Genomic DNA, 23,715 nt, shown 5'->3' with positions numbered 1-23,715 from the left:
AATTACTCGACTTATACCATCTAATGTTCAGGAGTTAGTGGAAAAGCCCTCCTGCTCGTGTCTACACTACAAAAACCTGATTGCACACTGCAGAAAGTCAAAATGCTGACATGTTGAAACCATATGGTATGTGTTCACTGCTTGAGTTGACTCAATCGTCTGTTTACTTGCTACTCTCTGGTACTTCTTTTTGAAGGTACTTTTTTATCAGACCTCCTCTGCTTACAAAGCTCAATATTTTGGAGAAATGCAGGTCTGGCTCTGTTTGGGGCCCATGGGGTTAAAGTACGGATGGCCAGCATTCTGGCTTGTTTACTCACTCACGATTGGTGGAGTGGGAGCCATGTGTGGCTTCCCTTTATTGTGAAAGGTGCCAGAGACAACCGCTGACAGGTATAAAGACCCCCAACTTCTTAGCCTCACGCAGAAAGAATGCAAAAGAAAGGAAGAAGTGTGAAGTGGACCTCAACAGCTATCATGGGGCACGCTGGCAAACTGATTTTGACCCTGCTTGTGGTGGGCTTTTTAAAGCCCTGTGAGGCTATAGGAGAAATGAAGGTAAAAGCTGACATTGGCTCAACTCTGCTTAATTTTAATTTTAACTCCCTCAGTAAGCTTTTTGAAAATTAATATTTACCTTAAAACAGATGTCATCTAGATCAGCCTAAAAATGATATCAAATTACGTTGTGGAAGCTGTCATGTGATCCATTACCAAGAGAATTTTAAGCACAATTCTTGTGTGTCTGCAAATTCACTGAATTAGTGTTAGTTCTCATATTTGTTTATTATGTAAATTTAAACAACACTACAAAATAGCAGGGCTATCATATGTTCAAATCTGACTGCAGATCATTTTATCCATCAGGTACAATGTATGTAGTGACAACTGCTGTGCCAAATAAGTGTCAGATAATAGTTGGGTGTCTGCTTCACTACTGTGCAGAGGAGTTCTCTCTAATATTTCACTCCATATTTGAAATGTCTTTAGATTTACAGCAAGTGCCCAGCCTAAGGAAACAGGCACCTGTTATTCCATTGGCAAAAACTGCTCACCCCAAAGCATTAAGTGACTTTAGACTGGTGGCATTAACTTTGCATATCATGAAATCCTTTGAGAAGTTAATTAAGAGACAACTGTTTAACAAACCCCAGGCCAATCTGGACCCTTACCAATCTGCATACAGAGCAAAGAGGTGTGTGTAGGATTACATAGCAGCACACACTTCTGAATTTACTGTATGAGCACTTGGAAGAATAAAAAAAACCAAGCAAAATTGGTATTTATAGACTTTTATATTGTAGAGATGGAGTCTAACTCCTTGAGCAATAATTTTTCCAGCGTGGATGAGGGTGCAAGATGAGGAAAATCTGGAAGGTTCTGTTTAACAAAGTTCCTGATTTGAAGATAGTGAAAGAAATTTGTAGCTGGAATGTTAAATTTGGAATGTAATTGTTCATAGGATGCAAAGACGTTGTCTATATAAAGATCTCTAAGCAAGTTAATTCCAAATTTTTCCAGATATTAAAAACTGCATATGTTTGTGAGGGTTGAAAGAGGTGGTTCTTTTGCAGGGTGCCACAGAAAGAAGCTTCTCCGTCTTAAAATGCTTTCTACATTGGTTCCAGATTCTAAGTGAGTGGAGCACAATTGGGTTATTAGTGTATTGCCGATAACGTGTGTTTATTGGAGCACAAAGCAAGGAATACAAAGAAGTACTGCAGGATTTTACTTCTATTGCGGTCCATGCCTGTGTATGTTCTTCTATTTGTGTCCAGGTTCTTATCGACTGTATATTTGCCCCAGTAATAAAACTGGAAGTTAGGTAGAGCCATGCCGCCTTCTGCCTTTTGTCTTTGTAGGGTCGCTCTTTTGATGCGTGGATGTTTAGAATTCCAAATAAATGAGGTTATTGTTGAATCTAATTGCTTAAAGAACGATTTATTAATGTATATTGGTATGTTTTGAAATAAAAAGGAGCTTAGGAAGAATATTCATCTTAACAGTGTTAATTCTTCCAGCTAGTGTGAGATGAAGGGTTGACCATCTATGCAAGTCTTGTTTAATTTTTTCCATGCAGACGAAATTTTGTTGATAAAGAGCTTTATGTTTACTTGTGATGTTTACCCCTGAGGTATTTAAACTGTTCTGCAATGATAAAAGGAAGGGTGTCTAATCTAATATTATATGCTTGAAATTCACGGAAAGAGTACACTTTTATTCAGATTAATTCTGAGACCAGAGAGCTTTTGAAATTCTGTGAGTGCTGCTAAGACTGCAGGCACAGAATTTTCTGGGTCCGATATATACAGTACCATGTCATCTGCATATAATGAGATTTTCTGTTCCAGTCCTTCTCTGCTAATCCCCTTTATCTGATCAGTATTTCGACAATGTATTGCCAGTGGTTCAATGGCAATTGCAAACAGCAGTGGTGACAAAGGGCATCCTTGTCTTGTGCCACGTTCTAGTTTAAAGTAGTCTGAGCAAATGTTATTGATGCAAACTGAAGCTTCTGGGTTAGTATACAGTAATTTAATCCATGCACAAATGTTGGGCCAAACCCAAACTTCTCCAAAATAGTAAAAGGTATTTCCATTCAATCATGTCGAATGCTTTTCTGCATCCAATGATAATAATATTTCTGGGGTGTTTGATTTAGTTGGTGAGTATATTACATTAAACAGGCGTCAAGATTTGAAGATAAGTGTCGGCCCCTAATAAATCCAGTTTGGTCTTGTGATATTACTGAGGGAGCACTTTCTCCATCCTTCTAGCTATGATTTTAGAGAGTATTTTAACGTCGTTATTCAGAAGTGAAATTGGTCTGTATGATGCACATTGTAATAAGTCCTTATTTTGTTTTGGAAAGACAGTGATTAGTGCTTGGCGAAAGGTTTGTGGAAGAGATTGGTTATCTCTGGCTTCTGTAAATGTTGCTAATAGGAGGGGAGCTAGCTGAGCGGAGAATTTCTTGTAAAACCTCTGCAGGGTAGCCATCAGGGCCTGCTGCTTTTCCACCTTGGAGTGACTTTATAGCATCCAGTAATTCTGATAATGACAGAGGTTTATCAGTTCCTCCACACTAAAAGCGTCAATTTGTGGTATCTGTAATGTATCCAGAAATGCATTAGATTGTATATTGTCTTCTTTAAACTCAGTAGTATATAGGGATTTATAGTAGTCTCTAAAAGTGTACATTATATTTTTGTGTTCGATGATTTTATCTCCGTTCGTGTTAGTGATTACCGAGATTGCGTTGCGCACTTCTTGCTTGTGAATTTGTTGAGCTAAAAGCTTATTAGCTTTCTCTCCATGTTCATAATAATGATGTCTGGATTTGTAAATTAGTTGTTCGGTTTCTTTAGTTGTCAAGAGGTTTCATCAGAGGTTTCAGCTGTGTCAAGAGGTTTCAGCTGACTTTTCATCAGCTTTTAACACAATCCAGCCCCACAGTTTAGTTAACAAATTGATTGATCAGTTCTGTTTGGACCCTGACTTGGTGAGGTGGATTCTGGACTTTTTAATAAGCAGAGCAGAAAGTGAGTGTTAATGGCTGTTTCTCTAGTAGACTAAGTACATCTGTTGGTACTCAGCAAGGTTGCTGCCTATCTCCTATTTTATCTTATATACAAATGACTGCAGGAGTTTACAAAAGGATAGATATATCCTGAAATTTGGAGATGACTTTGTTATTGTGAAGTTTTTTACATGATAAGGAAGACAGCCATGGACGTGTTGTTGTTGACTTTGTACAATGGCACAATCACTCCAATTTACAATTGAATATTTCAAAGACATAAGATATGCTGTAGATTTCAGGTGCTTCTCACCATCTACAATCTCAAAAAAAGCGTGGGGATGGTAGAGTAATACAAATATCTGGAAACAATCAATGATAACAAATTAAACTTTGAACTTAACACAGAGCAAATCTGTAAAAGGGTCAGTCACAACTTTTCTTTCTTAGGAACCTCAACTGTTTGAAAGTTGACAAAACCATAATGGCACTCTTTTATAAGTCCTTTATTGAATCCATTGTTACATTTGTGTTTAACTGTTGTGGTTTGATGACCTCCGCAATAAGAATATAAACTATCTTAACAACATTGTAAAACTTAGCAGTAGAATTATTGGTTCACAGCAGGCCTCCATCACTAAAATGGATTGCAAACAAGTTAGAAAGAAATCCAACTGAGTTTTGTCAGACAGTAGCCATCCTCGTTGCTCTAAATTCCAGCTGTTGCCATCAGACTGCAGATTTAGGTTTTGTACTATTCTTGACTGTGTGTTTATCTAATAACATTGGTTGTCAAATGCTGCGTCTTTGTTTATCTGTTAGATTTTTGTAACAATGACTTCTGTTTTTTGTACATTCCTGCTGAAAACACATTTTGCTCTGGGATAATAAAGTCTACCTAAATCTAAATAAGTGTGCTGTGGAAGTTCAACTGGTTTAAGATCACAATGTCATTTATATTGGGTCAGACATTTAAACAAAACAGAGAGAGACACATGCGCACACATGTACTGAGCATTTTTAGATTGACTATATCATGAACTGCCTTTATTCTCTGTGAATTTCTTTCTCCACCTCAAAACAGCAGATATTTCTTACACAAATCAGATTTATTTTGCTATAAATGCATTTGTTTGCACAATTTGCTTTGCAAGGTATTACAAAGTTTTTGAATGTCAAAAAGTGGATCAAAAACTGAATGGATGGTTGGACATTATGTTCCTATAATAAATGGCCCTACATGCAGGGTTTACTGCTTATGTTATAATGAGGTGTCTGGATGGCAAGAGCTTAAAAAGTGGAAAGTCACAACAAAGATGACACAAAGCAGGGGAGACTCTGCAAAAGACACAATACCACATTGGTCATGAAAGAGGTCTTCTCTAAGCCAGTGTGGAAAGACAGGGGCAACAGAGTGGCATTTACTCCATGTCATATATGATGCCCTGAAAGTAAACCCTTTGAGGATATCAGAGAAAGAGAAACTCCAGGATACTATTGGGCAGTCAACTAAGGAAGATCTTACTGTGTGGGACTCTGCACCTGAAGTGAAAGAAGCAATGGAGGGCTGCTAAGAGGTCACAAGATCTTGTGACCAGTAGGCAGCAGTACCGAGTACTTGGCTGGGGAAGTTCAAGATCAGTTTACCATTCAAGGCTGAGACAATTAAGACTAGAAAGAGGCTACTAATGCCATTGGGCATTGCCTCCTGGGACAGAATGGATATAACATACCTTGTCTTGAACACCTATCTCTATAAAGGGAATCTGTGGCATGTTGATACAGGGACAAACTATAGATGTTCTAGGGTGGTATCCTTGCAACTAAATTGGGCCAGAACTGACCTCAAAAGTCATTCTAGAGGTTGGCCTAGGAGTGACATTTGAATGCATCCACAGATCTGATCAGTTTGTACTGTTTATTTAGTCCTTTCACATTCACTGTCTCTTCTCTCTGCCTTGTGTGCCTTGTTGTTTCAAGCCTTACTGTACAACATTTTCATGCGTTTCAAACTTGAATATTGATATTTTTCCGGCTGTGAACAGACTCCAGAAGGGCCCAATGTGTGCACTTTTTTATATGTTCATATGCAGTCAATTCACATCATATTCCTTAGTATTCCTTTACCCTTAATGTTGAAATGGCTTACATGAAGGTACTTTTAAGATTACATATTTTGTGAAGATAACCCCGAAAGTGTTTTTTCCTTGTCTGCTTTACTTGGTGAAGATTGAATTTGTGATGAACTGAGCAGGTCCCACCAAACTACCATCACCCTGATAATCATTGACTGTTATTTCTGGGACTGATAGATAGATAGATAGATAGATAGATAGATAGATAGATAGATAGATAGATAGATAGATAGATAGATAGATAGATAGATAGATAGATAGATAGATAGATAGATAGATAATGAGCAACAACTGGGGCATTTGCTTTGATGTATGGACTACCTGCTAAATGCAGTCCTCAGGTACTTAGGCAGCATTCAGAGTACACCCAAGTAGGCAAGCAAACAACTGTGCAGAAAATTATGAAGGGAATTAGTACAGTGGATCGAGACTGTTATTTTAAAATGAGTTCAAGAACACGAGGACACAGTTGGAAACTTGTTAAGGGTAAATTTCGTACAAACATTGGGAAGTTTTTCTTTACACAAAGAACCATAGACACTTGGAATAAGCTACCAAGTAGTGTGGTAAACAGTAAGACGTTAGGGACTTTCAAAACTTGACTCGAAGTTTTTGGAAGAAACAAGTGGATAGGACTGGTGAACTTTATTGGGCTAAATGGCCTGTTCTCGTCTAGAGGGTTCTAATGTTCTAACTAAGCAAATGTAGGATCAAATGGAGTGTACTGGTACATAAATTGCTCCCATCACATAGCTCCGGTGGATGCTGCATGTTGGTGGCTCCTCACTATCTCTTGTGGCCACCAGGAAGCACTCCAGCACCTTAAACATCTCACTCAGACAGGCTCTGGAAACATGTCATGTCACCATAAACTAATGCTTTTATTGTAGGAAATCCTTCTAGCAAGTGTTTCCCACCACACAACCACAGTTACAAAACACAGGAACACTCCAAGCAAGCTTTGTGTTCTTCCTTCTGACCCTGGCTCCCCGAGTTGAGGCAGTGGGCTTCTTTTATATAATACCCAGGAGCAATGTTCCCTCTAAGGAGTAGCATATAGTGAGCAAAAAACATTGTTTATGAGTGACATTTTGTTTAAGCCAAAAATTTATGAGCACCAATTTTCGCGATAAGTATGAGCGACGCCATTGGAATGAGCGATCGTGCGGGAAGTATGAGCGACGTTCTTAATTCGTGTGAGCGATCGCTCACGCGCTCAGCTTAGAGGGAACATTGCCCAGGAGTACTTGTATCACTGTAAGCTTTGTCCGGAAGCACTTCCACGTGAGGTGGGAGCCCGCCAAAGCATGGATCCCCAATCCCTGCAGCACCCTCTGGTGGCAACCACAGAACCAAACAGGGCTAAGCCAACAAACTCCAATTTCCTGTGTGCTGTGTGGAAATCCGTAACAACCTGGGGGACTGCCACATATCGATCTAGGGGAAAATAAAGCCCTGTGCACACTTGCACCAACGGTCCTTCTATTATGAAGGCATCCTAGCTGTCCGCCGTACTATGCAGAAGAGCATTCACTAGGTTTGACAAGTTCTACATAAATAATCATTGTTACTATTATTATTGTCCAATTCACTTCATTTCAGTACAGAGATCATTTTCACTGTTTCTGTTATTTACTGCCGAATTGCATACTGTTTTTTTATCTGGAAGGTTTCTTGCAACTCTGATGTGGAAGGCACCATCTACAGCTACGGGGCCACGATACTAGACGGGAGCAAGAATGTCTCTTTTAATGAGTATGCTGGGAAGACAGTACTTTTTGTCAACTTGGCAACTTACTGTGGACTCACCATGCAGTACCTCGGTGAGTAGAGAATAGAATTAAAATGCTTAGAAACATGTAGGTTTAATTTTTATTAAAACTTTCTGCCATTTATCCAGGAAACATGGAAGGTAAGAAAGCCATCATTCTCCATTCTGAATGTTGCCAAGATTACGTGTTTTATTTGAATTATGTGTTAAAAGTGAATGTCTCACTAAATTTCCCTCAAAGTAAGAAAAAGCAACATCAAAAACAATAAACAAAGAAAGTGTTATGCTGGTAATATATGGTGAGCCAAAATGAAGTACCACAATTCTCAAGGCCATTGCGTGTGGTAAAGGCAGCTAAGTTTGTCCTATGATAGGCGATCCCTTGCAGTTTTCACTGAGCAACATGACTTGGTCCATTGTGCACCGTGCTTTCACTATCGAAGCTTTCTTCAAAAACAACAAATCCATCACCACTACGCAACGTGCCTTCTGAACGCACTTTAGCATTCCTCCTAATGGTGACATCCCAAATCGGAAAACAATTCTTTATTGGGTGGCTAAATTTAGGCAAGACGGGTACAACATTGAACAGAAAATCTCCGTACAAATACCTGAAAACATCTAAGTTGTAAGGGAATCAATTTTGCAGCCTCCTAGGCATTCAGCATGCAAACATGCTTCAGCCTTGGGTATTTCCATTACATCTTTGAGGAGGATTTTGCATGAGGACCTTAATTTCCATCTATACAAAATGATGGTAGTGCAGGAACTCACTGAGAGAGACTGTAAGAGCCATAGAGAATTGCGCGCGAACATTCTGCAAACTGTTCACTGAGATGCCATCATCATGTGCAGTGACCAGGCACATTTCCATTTACTGTAAATGGTTGCGTAAATAAGCAAAACTTTCGTTAATGGGCTGAAATCAACCCTTGTGAAATCTGCGCAGCGAGCATGTTACAGTTTGGTGTGCAGTTGCAAAATTTGGCATTGTAGTCAGTCACCATCACTTCAGAATGTTACATGGAAATGCTAGAGAACGTTTTGCGGCCCCAACTGGAAGAATTGGATATGGTGGAAGCTTGGTTTCAACAGGATGGAGCAACAGCTCATATGGTGCGGAGATCCATGCAAGTTTTGTGAGAGATGTTTCCCGGAAAACTGATCTCCCTGCACAACGATGTCGGGTTCTCTTCACGTTTGCCTTACTTCGCTCCATACAATTTCTTCTTGTGGGGCTATCTCAAGTGTAAGGTATACACACGCTGACCTCAAAACCTTAAAGCCCTCAAGGACACTATTCGCCACAAAATCGCCGCTATTCCCCTTGAAAAGCCTGAACGTGTCACGCAAGCGTTCAGAAATCATCTCAAAGACTGAATCACTAATGATGGCCACCACCTTGAAGACATCATTTTTAAAACACAGTGAAAAAAATCTATTTTGTAAACCCTTTCATGTGTCATAATGAAACTTATTTTATTTTGTAGCATTTTTGTAGAATAAACGTTTGAAATGCAGTGCTTCTTTTTTGGCTCACCCTGTATTAGCCAAACTTCAATGTCCAGAAAAGCAACATGGCCTAGCAGTGCAGATGCATAGCCAGGAAAAAAGCACTGCACTTAAAAAATGTTCAAATTTAAAATTAATTAAAATTATGTACTCATGTTTATTTTAACTTTTAAAAATGCATATCAGTATCTTAGCTTAGATTACATTAGCTTCATTAATCCCATGTGGAAATTCAGATGCATATGGCAGAAACATAAAAAACAAGGATAAGATAATACAGCCAGCTAATCAATCAATCGATAAGTAAATAAATAAAAATACACTTAACTAGTACGTTGGGTGGAAGCATTGAATCGCCAGATAGCAGTTGGCACAAAAGACTCCCAGAGGCACTTCTTGGCACCCTGTGGTGGAATGAGCCTGTGGCTAAAAGAGTTCCAAGAGAGCACCTCCTGGAGGGGTTGGAGGTGATTTTTCATGATGGCATCCAATTCTGCCACTATCCTCATTTCCAGAGCAGTATCCACTGTGTTCAGGGCTCATCCTCTGATGGAACAGACTTTTCTGATAAGTTTTTTCAGGTTTTGCGCTTCTTTTCAGCTCAGGTTGCTTCACCTGGAGACTGCAGTGTAGAACACCACACTGGCTACTATGGACTGGTAGAACATTTCAAGCAGCTTGCTGCACACATCAAAAGACCTGGGTCTCCTCGTGAAGTTCAGTCTACTCTGGCCCTTCTTGTACAGCATCACTGTGTTGCCAGCCCTGTCCAGTTTCTTGTTCTTGTGAACCCTCAGTTACTTGTAGCTCTGCACCACTTCCATGTCCTCCCCCTGAATGGTGACTGGTCTCACAGACTTCTTGGCACCATCTCATCATCTTCTCTTTGGGAAAATGGTCTTGGCAGAAATGAGCAGCTGTAGATGTTTAGTTCACTAAGGAGCATCATATCTTTGATATTCAAGTCAAAGTCCCTCGAGGACACTCACGACAAGAAAGGGAGAACATGCAGACGCATTCCATAATTGAACTGAAGAGCAGTAATACAGCAATGCTATGGACCGTTACATGAACTGTATTAATTTCTTTTCCAGGGTTTCTTCTCAAAATATACATGAGTTTTTAATATCTACACACAATAATCTAGGTAATAGATCCTCAATCCAAACACACTATAATTTTTAAAGCAAGAAAATACAACACTCTGTAATATCTATCCATCCATCCGTTTTCTGAATGTTCTTTTGGCTAAACATGATTGTGTGGAGTATTGAGTACTGGACAGGATTGACCCTTAGACACAGCACAGCAGTCCATCACATGTCTTTGGGATGTGGGAATAAACTGGAATGCCGTGAAGCAAAGCCACTGAAACATCAGGAGAACACACAAACGCCACATCGACAGTGAGCTGAGCTTGAACCGCTAGTAAACACTGTTCCCTCCTCTCACCTCCCTTTATCTTGTTTTAAAAATTGTAGTTCCATCAAGCCTTCTCCGAACCCATCAAATCCATTTCTCAGGATTGTGACCATGAAACTGGGAGCAATGAAGGAAGTAATACTAGATGGGGTGCCAATCTGTCACAAAACACACTCACAACCACACCATAGATGTGCAAGCTCCACACAGCCTGTCACCAGGTTAGCTTCAAACCTGCCCTCCAGGACCTCTGAGGCAGAAGCGCTTATTGCTGTGCCACCTTATAGCTCTTAAGTAACAAGCACAAATTGACAAATGCAATAACCTGGCCCCCCATCTGAGATGCTCTGCTGAATTGCTGTCACTACTGCTGGGAGAGACGGGATAAACAGACCATGAAAGGAGATGCGCTGAATCAAAGCCATCCATCCTGTGAAGTTATAGCCACGTCACCGTGAGTAACTGTGAATGATGATCTGACATGTTGCCACGGCAAATAATTTTCGATCTGTCTAGACGAAGTACCACAATGTTATAAATATTGCTGTTGTTCTAAGAAACGTTCAAGACTCCTTAATCTCACTGGCTTGTCTTTTTAACATTTCTTGTGTTTTAAAGAACTGAATGCACTACAGGAGGAGATGTCCCAGTATGGCTTTGCTATTCTGGGATTCCCTTCTAACCAGTTTGGGCAGCTGGAACCTGGAAAAAATGAAGACATCTTACAAGGTTTAAAGTGAGTATTAAAAAAAAAACTGTCTACTATTTCTTAAGCTCAATTTACTGTATATCTTATCACATTTTCATTACCCTTTAAACACCTCTTAGCTAACTGGCATATAGCTACAACTAAGATAAGAAGAACAATCTTTATAACTCCAGTTCTCAAGCCACTCTATTCACTTCCAGTTACATTTAGAGCTCATTATAAAATCTTCCTTTTAAAGATCAAATTAGAATTTGAGATGAAATTAGAAATACTGTAATTATAATATTTTGCTCCATGGCCTTGCCTCTCTAGTGAATTTCAGACTGCTCAAGAAGTCAGAAAAAATTCTCATACTGAAGCTTTCTAGGTATAAAAATACAACTTTAGACACATTTTATATTTCACCTACGTTAATTTTGGACTGTGGAGAACCTTTGTGTCTTTTTTTGCCCCGTTCAGGTATGTCAAACCAGGAAAAGATTTTGTTCCAAATTTTCAGATTTTTGAAAAGGGATTGGTGAACGGAGAGAATGAACAGAAAGTGTTTACATTCTTGAAGGTAAGCCAGCTGCTATAAATTGCAAGCCATTGTTTTTCAAACGTTTGGAGTACATTGCAAAACGCTGCTGTGTTCTTTATTAGCACCGAGTACTGTGGTGGGAGACAAAAATAATGCAGTAAAACACCATCAAACCTGTTAAATCCAATTCTGAGTTATAGAGGGCCGCAGCCTATTCAGGCATTGCTGGGTGCAAGGCTGGAAATAGCCATGGACAGGGCCTAGGCCTTGAGAGCACCATGCACAAACACATTTCAGATTAACCTGTTTAAACAGCAGTAAACCTAAATAAATTAATCAGATACACAGGTCCAACATACCCATCTGCTCAAAATGCACTTGTTTGCCACAAATTAAGTGATACTTTTGTGCTCACCCTGATAGACACCTAGATGGGTCTGCACTTGAAGAACAATTCCCTTTGTCTACCCTCAGATGCTGATGGTAGCCCCACGTCCTACAGATTTGTGGCAGACTTTTTACTTGAACCCAACTTAGCACAATTACTGTCTTTACAATTAAAACGTATGTTCTATATGTTTGTATCCGAATAAGTATAATGAAGAGGATGTGAAAATATAGTTTATACACTGCTGTATAATTAATCATGCAGTAGTACTAACGCTGTCATGGGCACAGAGTACAGCTGCTCCTTTTTCTGTGTCCCTTTATCTAAACCTCATAGTAGGACAGTCCTTCTATCGACTGGTTAAGATGTGCATATACACATTAGATTCACAACTAGGGGGCACTGTTGTAATGTATCTAAAGGGCAGAACACCTCAAAAAATGCTCTGCATTTAAGAATGATGTCTTACACTGGGAGTCTTCAAAGTTGGTTGTGGTGGATCATAACGGTGGCTTACACGCTCTTGTTCTGACCCAGTTCCTTCATTATCATTCCCTCATTTCACCTTTCTGAAGATGTCATTCAAATAATTTGTGACATATTTTATTATAAGAGACTAGCAACTCGGAGCCCGATAGAATTGGGCTACAAATTCTACGTTTGTGAAATCCATACTTTCTCTGCAAAGAATTATTTGTTTTTTTAAGTTCTTGAAATGATTTTGTTATCATGGCACTGATTTGTGCTTAAAATAGACCTTTTCAGCCGATGTAATGAAGAGCTCCCTGTTTAAACGGGGCTGCGAGGCGTGAACTCAGCTCTTCGGCGCACCTCATTTGATTTTTTGCGGCAAACAAATTTTCAAAACAAACCGTATTTTAAGACTCTAATCAGAGTCGGAGTAATAATTACGTTGGCGTGGTCATTTTAGATCTGAGATTGGCTAAAATTTAAACAATGACTGTTGTTAATACCCAGCCGTCATTACTCAGTTTGCCAATAGATGTCAGAAGGATGGATGCCAAAACCAAACTGATAGCAAAGATAGCTTTCGACGTACCAAGCAAATGGTGAAACGTTCTAAATTACTTATGGTTCCGGAGCTGTTGAAGTGTTTAAGTCAGTTGACGATGTTAGTCCTGGAAAGTATGCCCCGCCAAACCAACGTTACAAAAATCAACTAAACTTACTGTTATGTGCTCGAACCAACACTGACTTACTATACTCAGCCGTCCAGCGGTGTCACTGTAACATTCGATCATTCTTAGCCAATCATGCAATACTGCGTCCGCGTTTGCCACGTTATGTTCAAACTACAGAGGCAGAGTCCCATTGCATGGTTCTAACTTGTATTGAGTCGAGGTATTGATGCGAACACCATACATACGGGGTATTGACGCGAACACCATACATACGGATAGTATCAAATTATATACAGTAGAACCTTGGTTTGCGAGCATAATTCGTTCCGGAAACGCGCTCGCAATCCAAAGCACTCGTATATCAAAGCGAATTTCCCCATAAGAAATAATGGAAACTCAGATGATTCGTTCCACAACCCAAAACTATTCATATAAAAATGATTAATACAAAATATAAAGCAAAATACATAATACAAATTAACCTGCACTTTACCTTTAAAAAGAATCATGGCTGGTGTGAGTTACTAAACTCATGTGGGATTCCACCCAACGGGACGACACGCGGAAGAGCGTCCCAAAGCAATCGCAGTATCCCAGCGCTGTAGCAGTTCGCCGTATAAGCGCATCCAAAAAGATCGCAGACATGCTATAAGCGCCTGTTGTCAATGGGTCATACAAGGAACATTATAAAGATCCGCTACAATAAATAACAGCTGTTGTTTCAAGCTGAATAAAGCTGGTGTTAAAGTACTGAGACTCAGCTTCGTGTTTTGGGGAGCAAGATGGGGACTCGCACTTCACAGCGCACACACACATAGTCACAATGCTGTAGTAAACAGTATACGCTCGTACAGATGTTGACTATATGAGTGAGGCACACAGACTCAGACGGAGAATAGGAGACGATTGCCAGAGAAAGAGAGACGCGCTGGGCGGGCGAGCGAGCGAGATAAGGAGAGAGAGAGAGAGAGAGAGAGAGACACACTGGGCGAGCGAGATAAGAGAGAGAGAGAGAGAGACTGGCGGCGAGATAAGGAGAGAGAGAGAGACACGCTGGGCGAGCGAGCAAGCGAGATAAGGAGAGAGAGGGAAGAACCATCAGCTCAGTTGTGATCACATGACGCTCAGCAGATAAAGTGTATCCATACTACTCGTATTGCAAGACATCGCTCGTTTATCAAGTCAAAATTTATTAAAAATTTTTGCTCGTCTTGCAAAACACTCGTAAACCAAGTTACTCGTGAACCGAGGTTCCACTGTATAAGGATACCGCATGATGAAAATACAGTACACACCACATGACAATATTAATACTACGATCGCAGGCATTAATGGTTCCATGTTAGACAATGAACTGCTGGCTCCTTTGTCAATTGCATCTCACTGTTATTTGAAAGCTGGATAAAGCCGATGTTACATTGCTCATGGGGTATGTCAGATTTGCAGACTGTTTTCACTAATCTTGTTGCCGGCCCATTTCAACTTAAGTGACTGAAAACCGCTCTCTGTGTCACATTTATCAACTGAATGCCGGCCTTCCATCACAATTGTGCTCACCCCTTCTTAAAAGGTACAGCAAGTTCAGTCACATTTTAACCCACTTTTTTTTTTACTGTGTTTTACTATGGAAACCATGAGACATCAGAGACAAGTCTTTCTTCTATTTGTGAGATTCAGAACAAGTTTACTCCATACTGCTTATCGCTGCATTATATACAGTATTGCTCATGTAGTGCATGAGAAGAACAAAAAATCTTTCTACTTTTTTGATTTCAGCTAAATTAGCCCAAAAAGGGAATAGATTGTAAATAATAAAAGACAATTCAAAGACATGAGTTAAATATATTGCTACAGCTAATCAAACTTTTTAAAGAAAAACTATAAAAAGCGGCCTGATGCATGAACGCTCTAACTCTCCTCACAATTGCCTGAGCCCTTTCACACTTAGTAAAATAATCCAGACTGTGATATGTTATTGATTTTCCTTAAAGCTTCACTTCACTCACTGCTTCCAAGCATTCCTCAGTCCACCATGGTATTGCTTTTCCCCTGTTAACACCCTTCTTTTTGGCGCTACTTCCAATGCCGTTTGGTGAATAAAGGGGGTCTTAAAAATAGCAAGATTTTTTTTCTGGAGGCTGCAGGGGCATTAATTGTGACGTTTGCAGTTAGGTGCATTACTTAGACTGCCCTCTGCATCATTTGTCCAAGCAGCGTCCTTGAAGTGTTCAAATGATTGCGTGACACAGTGCGGAGGAAATGACCCAAACTGTGGTGATCAGGCAAGTGGCTTCTGCATCACAACAACACAGCATTGAGTGTGCAACAGTTTCTCATGAAAAATGGGAGGACAATGGTTTCCCACCCCACCTACTCCCCGGACCTTGCACCCTGCAATTTTTTTTCTTATTTCCAAGAATGAAGAGGGACCTTAAAGGAAAGCGTTTTCAGGATGTAGAGGACATCAAGAAGCAAACAATGGAGGCACTGAAAGCTATCACTTTACAAGAGTTTCAGAACAGTTTTGAACAATGGAAAAAGTGGTGGAACAAGTGTATTACGTATCACGGAGAGTATTTAGAGGGTGATTAAATTTTGGAAATGCTCCGAGAAATTTACAATTTTTTAAAAAAACAATTCTTGTTATTTTTGGGTCATCCCTCGTACATACTGCATGCTTGTATTGTCAGGGCGTTCACAAGTGCATCAGACTGGTTGTGAGTCATCAACCGTATACGCTGGCATTCCATTTTTAAAATGAGCAGCTTCAGAACCAGCTGCAGAGATTCCCAGAAAAAATGGCATACCTGCAAAGTCACCAAGAATTTCAACTGCAGTGTCAATAGAGTGCTGCTCTTCTAAGAATCCATGGGCACTCAGCGACAGCCAGCAGCACGTGGTGCTACAATGAATATGTTTCCTAGGTGCTGTGGTGAACCCTGTCCTAGTAGCCCTGGGTGTAAGGCAGGAATCAACCCTGGACAGGGGGCCACACATGGCTAATTTATTATCATTAAATAACAGGCACCTCTCTGAGGATGTAGAAAGAAAACGGGAGAACCTCAATGAAAAAACAATCCAGGCACAGGAAGAACATATAAACCCCACACTGCGTGACCAGACTTTGGTTTAATCTCAGTCACCTTGAGCTGTGGGCAGTATTGTTAACCACTATGCCACCATATACACTCACTGAGTAAATTATTAGGAACACCATACTAGTGCAGCATAGACCCCCAGTCTGCTCTCTTCTTCATGGTATGGATTCCATAAGATTTGGAAACATTCTTACGAGATTCAGGTTGACATGATGGCATAGCACAATTTCGGCTGTGAATCTCCCATTCTAGCACATCCCAAAAGTGTTCGATTGAATTCAGATCCTGTGACTGGGAATGCCACTGAGGAACACCCAACTCACCATCATGTTCATGAGTCCAATTTGAGACGACTATTGCTTTGTGACATTATCATGCTGGAAGCAGCCATTAGAAGAGGGGAAAATTGTAGCCACGAAGGGATGCATACATCCAACCATCCATTGTCTAACCCGCTGAATCCGAATATAGGGTCACGGGGGTCTGCTGGAGCCAATCCCAGCCAACACAGGGCACAAGGCAGGAACCAATCCTGGGCAGGGTGCCAACCCACCGCAGGACACACACAAACACACCCACACACCAAGCACACTCTAGGGCCAATTTAGAATCGCCAAGCCACCTAACCTGCATGTCTTTGGATTGTGGGAGGAAACCGGAGCGCCCGGAGGAAACCCACGCAGACACGGGAGAACATGCAAACTCCACGCAGGGAGGACCCGGGAAGCAAATCCGGGTCTCCTAACTGCGAGGCAGCAACGCTACCACTGCGCCACCGTGCCGCCGGGATGCATACAGTCAACAACAATACTCAAATAGGCCGTGGCATTCAAGCAATATTGACTGGTATTAAACTGGCTGAAAATATGGCAAGAAAACATTCCCCAAATTATTACACCCAACTCCCTTCATGGTTGGGACTGTTTCCACACCACAAAGCATGTTGGGTGCAAGGAATCATGCTAATGGCGCTAAATTCTGACCCCACCATCTATGTGTCTCAGCAGCAATCAAGACTCATCGGGCCAGACTATGTTTTCCAGTCTTCATCTGTTAAGTTTTGTTGAGCCTGTGCTTTGTATTCTTGCCTGACCATTGCCTTTCTGTCAGCTCAAACCAGTATGACCATTCTCCCCTGACCTCTCTCATCAACAAGGCATTTCCATTTGTAGAACTGCAGCTCACTGGATTTTTTTTTTTTTGGTTTTTACCCATTCAAAGTAAACTCGAGAGACTAGACCAGGGGTCACCAACCTCTTCAAAACTGAGAGCTACTTCAAGGGTACGGAGTAATACGAAGGGATACACACTTCCTGAATAACATAAAGATGCACAGTCCAACTTTAAAGATGATAGTAATAACAACAATAATGAATATTCATATATCATATCTTGTTTGTAATAACCGCTAACTTTTTAGCATTTTTGAACAAATCATGAACTCTGTCCCATGTTTGTACAAATATGTACGATTTTAAAAACATCAAATCTTTCACATTTTAAATGAATTTTATCACATTTGTACCAATCACCAAATCTGTAGCATTTTAAACAAACCTCATCTGTTGCACTTTTTGAACAAATCAGTTTTCACATTTTTGCACAATATTTGAGTTTCACGTTGCCATGGTGTTTCAATGATAATATCTGTTATCTCTTTCTTTGTCTGTAAGCGTCTGTTAGTGGGAAGCCTGCCATTGAATGTTATTCACCAGTGTACTGTAATATGGGGTATAAGTTGACACTGCGACTGCGAAGAGTGAGTCTTGTACATGTGCATCAGTCAGGCGTGTTCTGTGTTTGTTTTTGATGAAGTTCATATCCGAAATGGCTGATTCACAGGGACAGGTTGAACCAAAAAGGCAGGCAACTTTCATAGCTGCTGTGCATACACCTTTGTACTTTTCTGTGTCCATAAGACAGCAAAGGCTTGGTGATGGGCTTTGAGGTGGAGGTCAATTTGCAACGTTAAGATTTCAATCTCCACCTGTCCAGCATCCAAGCTGAGCGTTGCACTGCTCTTCTGCCCAGGTTTGTAGGTACCGAGTTTGTAACAGAAGTGTCAAGTGTGGACCTCATCACTGCGAGGCAAAACGTTTATTAAATCCAGAAACATCGGTGTTAATTTTAAATTAACATTATTTACTATATTATTAACAGTCATTCCCGTAGAAAAATGTGATTAGTGAATGGCACTGGTTGTTAATTTTAAATCACATATCACTAATCACATTTTTCTACGGGGATGACTGTTAAGACCGGTTAAATATACAGTACATTAATGTACAATTAGAACTGCCGACATAAAAGTACAGTATTACCATACAGCTTAATGTTTACTCACCAATCAGTATGATGAGAACTGTGTGCTCTCGGCTATCAGTCGTTTTATCAACTACAACATATATTTTCTTGACACAAATCTTAGCGTCCATACGTTGTTAAAAGACACTGCGCACATGAGTTTGATGAAGACTATTCTCATTTTTCTGGCAGCACGCCTTCTTCTTTACCGTGCTTAATAAAGAAAGGACGCATCTTCGTCATTTTTTCGAGCGGTGTGTCCGACTTGCATGACCACAAACTGACGTCTTGCATCTGACGATTTTGTTACTTACTCTATTGTTACCTGAAGGGGAACACTGTTTGATTTCAATTTCTTCTTGTTCTTTATGCGGGTTTCAGATTTGACGTAATCATTGCAAGTAGCCTATCTTTTCGTTACTTCGTTACAGTCTATGGTATGCTGGCAAAACTTGAAAAAAAGTTGTTGTCCAGAAACGCAAAAGTCGCCGGGATATTGTTGTGCCGCCAATTTCGCAGTTAAGCTCAAGTTTCTTAATTTTTTTCTACGCAGTTTGGGTATCTGATCCTGCTCGCTTCGACATTTCTGTCACGTGCAGCTTGCTAATTCGTGTGATTTAATGAGAAAACATACTGGAAACACGCACACAAACAGAGAGAGAGGCATGACTGGATTTCTATTAAGAATTGCCTTTGCTTCAAAAACAACTAACTAGAAAATAGTATCTGATTGATAGAACTACAGATTATTCATCGTTTAATTTATTGGGAAGTTTTGTAATAATCACCCCTTCAGTCTCAAAATTATTTTCCGTTTTTAAATCTAAAATCCGTTTTTTTGCGTTAGGCCTAATTCTACGATTCAGTCTGTGTTTTCCGCATCGCGGAAATCATAGGGCCCTACTTGAAATTTCATTTTACAAACAAAAACGAAAATGAAAGGAATTTTCAGATTTTTATTTTTGAGTAAAGAATAAAATGAGGGGAAATAATGTCTTTTTTAATTCTGTGGTAACAAATAGCAGTCACAAACTTAAAATTACACATACTATTATGTGAATTTCCCCTTGGGATTAATAAAGTATCTATCTATCTATCTATCTATTCTGGATTTACTTCTATCTATCTATCTATCTATCTATTCTGGATTTACTTGTGATGCAAATAATGAAAGTGTAAGAGCTCAAAAACAACAAAACAGACGCATTTTCATTGTCTGAAACCAGAAGTACTTCTTCTTCTGCGCGATTTTTGACGACACGTGCGAACAGTCCTCCTCACAACTCATCGACCGACGGCCTTGAAGTTACACTGCATGGCATCAGCAGAGGATGGACCATCACGTTGTTTTTCGGAACAGTAAAAGAGTGACACTCCGGGACGAGGACATGACTGTTTCCGGTAAAGAAATACAAGCTTTGCAAACTTTGCTTCATTGATGTTGTAGTTGTTTTATGAACTTTATTGTTGTTACTTACTGTGAAACAGCTAACACTTGGTGATTTCATTTACTAACACTAGGTCTGGCAATTTTTATAGTGCTAACATTTTGAATGGTTGCTCATTGACAAGTGTAACACATGCTAAGAAAACTTTCTGTACATCACGTTTATTTCCTAACGTGTTACACTTGTGCGCATTGTTAATACTCGAAACGTTTACTAGCGATAGCACTATAAAAATTGCTAGACTTAGTGTTAGTAAATGAAATCACCAAGTGTTAGCTGTTTCACAGTCAGTAACAACAATAACGTTCATAAAGCAACTGCTACATCAATGAAGCAAAGTTTGCAAAGCTTGTATTTCTTTACCGGAAAGATGCTACTCAGTTTTTCTGCAGTCATGTCCTCGTCCCGGAGTGTCACTCTTTTACTGTTCCGAAAAACAACGTGATGGTCCATCCTCTGCTGATGCCATGCAGTGTAACTTCAAGGCCGTCGGTCGATGTGTTGTGAGAAGGGAGGGCTGTTCGCACGTGTCGTCAAAAATCGCGCAGAAGAAGAAGTACTTCTGGTTTCAGACAATGAAATTGCATCTGTTTTGTTGTTTTTGAGCTATTAGACTTTCATTATTTGAATCACAAATAAATCCAGAAAAGTATGTGTCATTTTAAATTTATGACTGCTATTTGTTACCACAAAATTTAAAAATACCTCATTTTATTCTTTAATCAAAAGTAAAAATCTGAAAATTCCTTTCATTCTCGTTTTTTCGTTTTTGCTTCTAAAATGAAATTTCAAATACCAAAAAGTACACGGACCCCCTACAAATAGTACGTTTCTTTCTCTGTTATGCCATCCATCCATCCATTATCCAACTCGCTATATCCTAACTACAGGGTCACGGGGGTCTGCTGGAGCCAATCCCAGCCAACACAGGGTGCATGGCAGGAAACAAACCCCAGGCAGGGCACCAGCCCACTGCAGCCTTTTCTGCCATGATTTTCTTTATTTTCAAGGGGGTAAAACCGAGTGCGGCCGTTTGCTTGTCTCAGCGAAGAGTGAGATGGAGGTTTGTCTTGCGCGTGATATTGAACTTTGACCACAGGCTACAACCTCATCTACATCAATCCAAGTGTTATTGATTCAAAAAGAACAGCAACACAATTAAATATGGTGTAATAAAATAATGTTAAATAAGGTGTTTAGTACTATTTTTAGAACATGGCCTGTGGGCAACTCAAGTGGTCCTTGCGGCCGACGCTCCTGACCTGTAGCTGCATCATTTTATGCATTGTACTGCTGCCGAATACATAATTGGCTGTTTAAGTAACCGCATGGATAAGTCGACAATTTGAAAATATGTATATGCATGAATTCTTTAAAGCTGTTTTGATAAAGTCAGCTGTCTTAGACAGAGCAGGCACAAAATGGGATGCCATTCCACTGCTGGACAAACTCCTGTGAGCCTGTGAGGCAGCAGCACTGAAAAATTGGGGAACGGTCTTGTTCTTTACTTTAATGCATTCTGTGCTGGCCTCACATCAAATAATTTTAGTTTTTACAGATACTTGGCAGCAGTGTCTTCAGCAGCTAGTATTGAGGAGCTTTGCTTTTATTAAAGAAAAGAAAAGAAGATTTAGGAAAATTAAAACTTAAGACTTCTGTGTTTTAATTTCATTTCTGGTTGAACACTGTTCTTGGGTGCTGTTCTCAATGAATATATTTAATAATTCTGTGACATGTGGATTTCTATTTGTGTTACCACAAACCTTACTCTTTTGCTTTATTCTTCCATTTTCAGAGTGCCTGCCCACCTGCTGGGGACAACTTTGGGGACACCAAAAGGCTCTTCTGGGAGCCCCTAAGGCTTAATGATATCAAGTGGAATTTTGAGAAATTTCTGGTTGGGCCTGATGGCAAGCCAGTTAAACGCTGGCACCCCAGAGTGAGCGTCAATGTGGTAAAGAAAGAAATTCAGCAGTACCTCCTGTCGCAGAAGGGAAACACACAATAGAAAATGGATGAAATTTCTTAGACTTGAAAAATAAGATGACTTGCAAAATGAGAAATTTAACTCATTTGTCATTTTTTCATGACTTGATTAGGACACATTTTGCTGAAAGCCACACATCAATTCAATCAGTTCTATACACTGTGAAATCTCATTTAGTTGCAGGATATGAAAAGCAGTAAGGCACATCATCAGAAAAGGAAACGGCCAACACAGAAACCTTTAAAAAGAATGGGCCATATGGTCCTTTTTCCATCAGTTGTAAAATATTGCAAAATATCACTTATTCCTTCTTTTCCTTACAGAATTTTAAAAAGAGCAACATTGCACTCTTTTAGATGACAATTAAAGAAATGACCCCCACGGCTTCATTTCCTGTAGCCCAAACTTGGAAAAAATGTCCCCTTCCAACATCAGTCAAGTTTGGTGACAGAAAGTGTCATCTTGTAAAAAAGGGCAGTTCACAATTTTGATTAAAGTGAAAAATTCCACTTTAAATATACAAGAGAAACATGACATTCTCAGCTCTATTCTTGTATAACGCCTTCCATGCTTTGTGATATCACACATTACTAGTCAATATAAAAATGTGAAGATCCAAGTAGCTGATGATTGACTGGCTGATCTCTTTAAATACAAGTCATTTAAGATTTTAAATTAGGCCATACTAATCTGTCAATTTAGGGGAAAAATTAAACCACTTTCTAATTATTTGGGATTGCCTTCCCAGCATATTGCAGGATTCAAGGATCCACGCTGGTATTTCACACAATCCTTTTTTTCTAGTGCTTTCAGCAAAGCCTGTCTGTGATGCCCAATTACAACTGGCAGGTGAAGATGGGACACAAAGTGCCACCCAGACAATTGTAATAACTGGTAGTTTATTGTTTATTTTATAATTAAGACTTTAGTTCCTAACCGAGAAGACTGTCATGAATGGGATGGAAGAAGTTATTGATGACATGTAATGAATTGGATTCCAGTTATAAAATATTGTACTTTCTGCAGATTACAATTAATCACATTAGCCCATTAACAGGGCTCTTTAGTGCATTCAGGCCTCCGGTGATTCCAGCAGAGCCATTCACTCTTTCTCAACTTGTGTACTCAAACCTCAGTGTCATTCAGTTTGTATTTTACTAAAATAAAATAAATCATTTCAAATTCATTTTGCCTTTCCTGGTGTTATTTAATAAGACTAATAATTGACAATACAATACAATACATTAAAGTTTATTTTTGTATAGCCCAAAATCACACAGGAAGTGCCGCAATGGTCTTTAACAGGCCCTGCCTTTTGACAGCCCCCCAGCCTTGACTCTCTGAGAAGACAAGGAAAAACTCCCAATAAAAACCTTGTAGGGAAAATGGAAGAAACCTCGGGAAAGGCAGTTCAAAGAGAGACCCCTTTCCAGGTAGGTTGGGCGTGCAGTGGGTGTCAAAAGTAGGGGGTCAATACAATACAATACACAGAACAGAACAATTCCTTAAGACAGCATAATAATAAAAATTTTAGAATTACGGTTTAACAGTAGATGATATGACATAATTAGGTTTGGATATTTTTAGAGTCCTGGAGACCTCATCCATCTAGCTGCCTCCCCATTTGGCCATGCCACGGCTGAAACATTGCTCCGATGAAAGGACCCTCTTTCCCATGATTCCTGTGATCCTCCATCAGGGATGACTTTACCATAGGCAGGCAAACAACTTGGCAGGTGGGCCGTGGCACCAATGGCCA

General features: G+C 39.9%; 1 protein-coding gene across 1 annotated transcript; it reads left to right on the top strand.

The window, feature by feature from the left end:
* The first annotated feature begins 412 nt into the window (after positions 1-412).
* Positions 413-22,676, top strand: LOC120542397 (glutathione peroxidase 3-like). Its single transcript, XM_039774836.1, has 5 exons — positions 413-558; positions 7,325-7,478; positions 10,979-11,096; positions 11,529-11,628; positions 21,765-22,676. The coding sequence occupies exons 1-5, from the start codon at positions 433-435 to the stop codon at positions 21,975-21,977; spliced, it is 711 nt and encodes a 236-aa protein (XP_039630770.1). The 5' UTR covers positions 413-432; the 3' UTR covers positions 21,978-22,676.
* Positions 22,677-23,715: the final 1,039 nt, after the last annotated feature.

Source organism: Polypterus senegalus, chromosome 13, assembly GCF_016835505.1.
Source record: "Polypterus senegalus isolate Bchr_013 chromosome 13, ASM1683550v1, whole genome shotgun sequence".
NCBI classification, from domain to species: domain Eukaryota; kingdom Metazoa; phylum Chordata; class Cladistia; order Polypteriformes; family Polypteridae; genus Polypterus; species Polypterus senegalus.
Note: the sequence above shows the minus strand (reverse complement) of the source record. Positions and strands in the feature narration are given on the sequence as shown.

Bases quoted from the DNA above. Each gene is read 5' to 3' on its own strand.
- LOC120542397 (XM_039774836.1), top strand. From the start codon at position 433: ATGCAAAAGAAAGGAAGAAGTGTGAAGTGGACCTCAACAGCTATCATG. The intron at 7,479-10,978 runs GTGAGTAGAGAA...TGTGTTTTAAAG, and splicing joins ACTCACCATGCAGTACCTCG to AACTGAATGCACTACAGGAG. The intron at 11,629-21,764 runs GTAAGCCAGCTG...TTCCATTTTCAG, and splicing joins AAGTGTTTACATTCTTGAAG to AGTGCCTGCCCACCTGCTGG.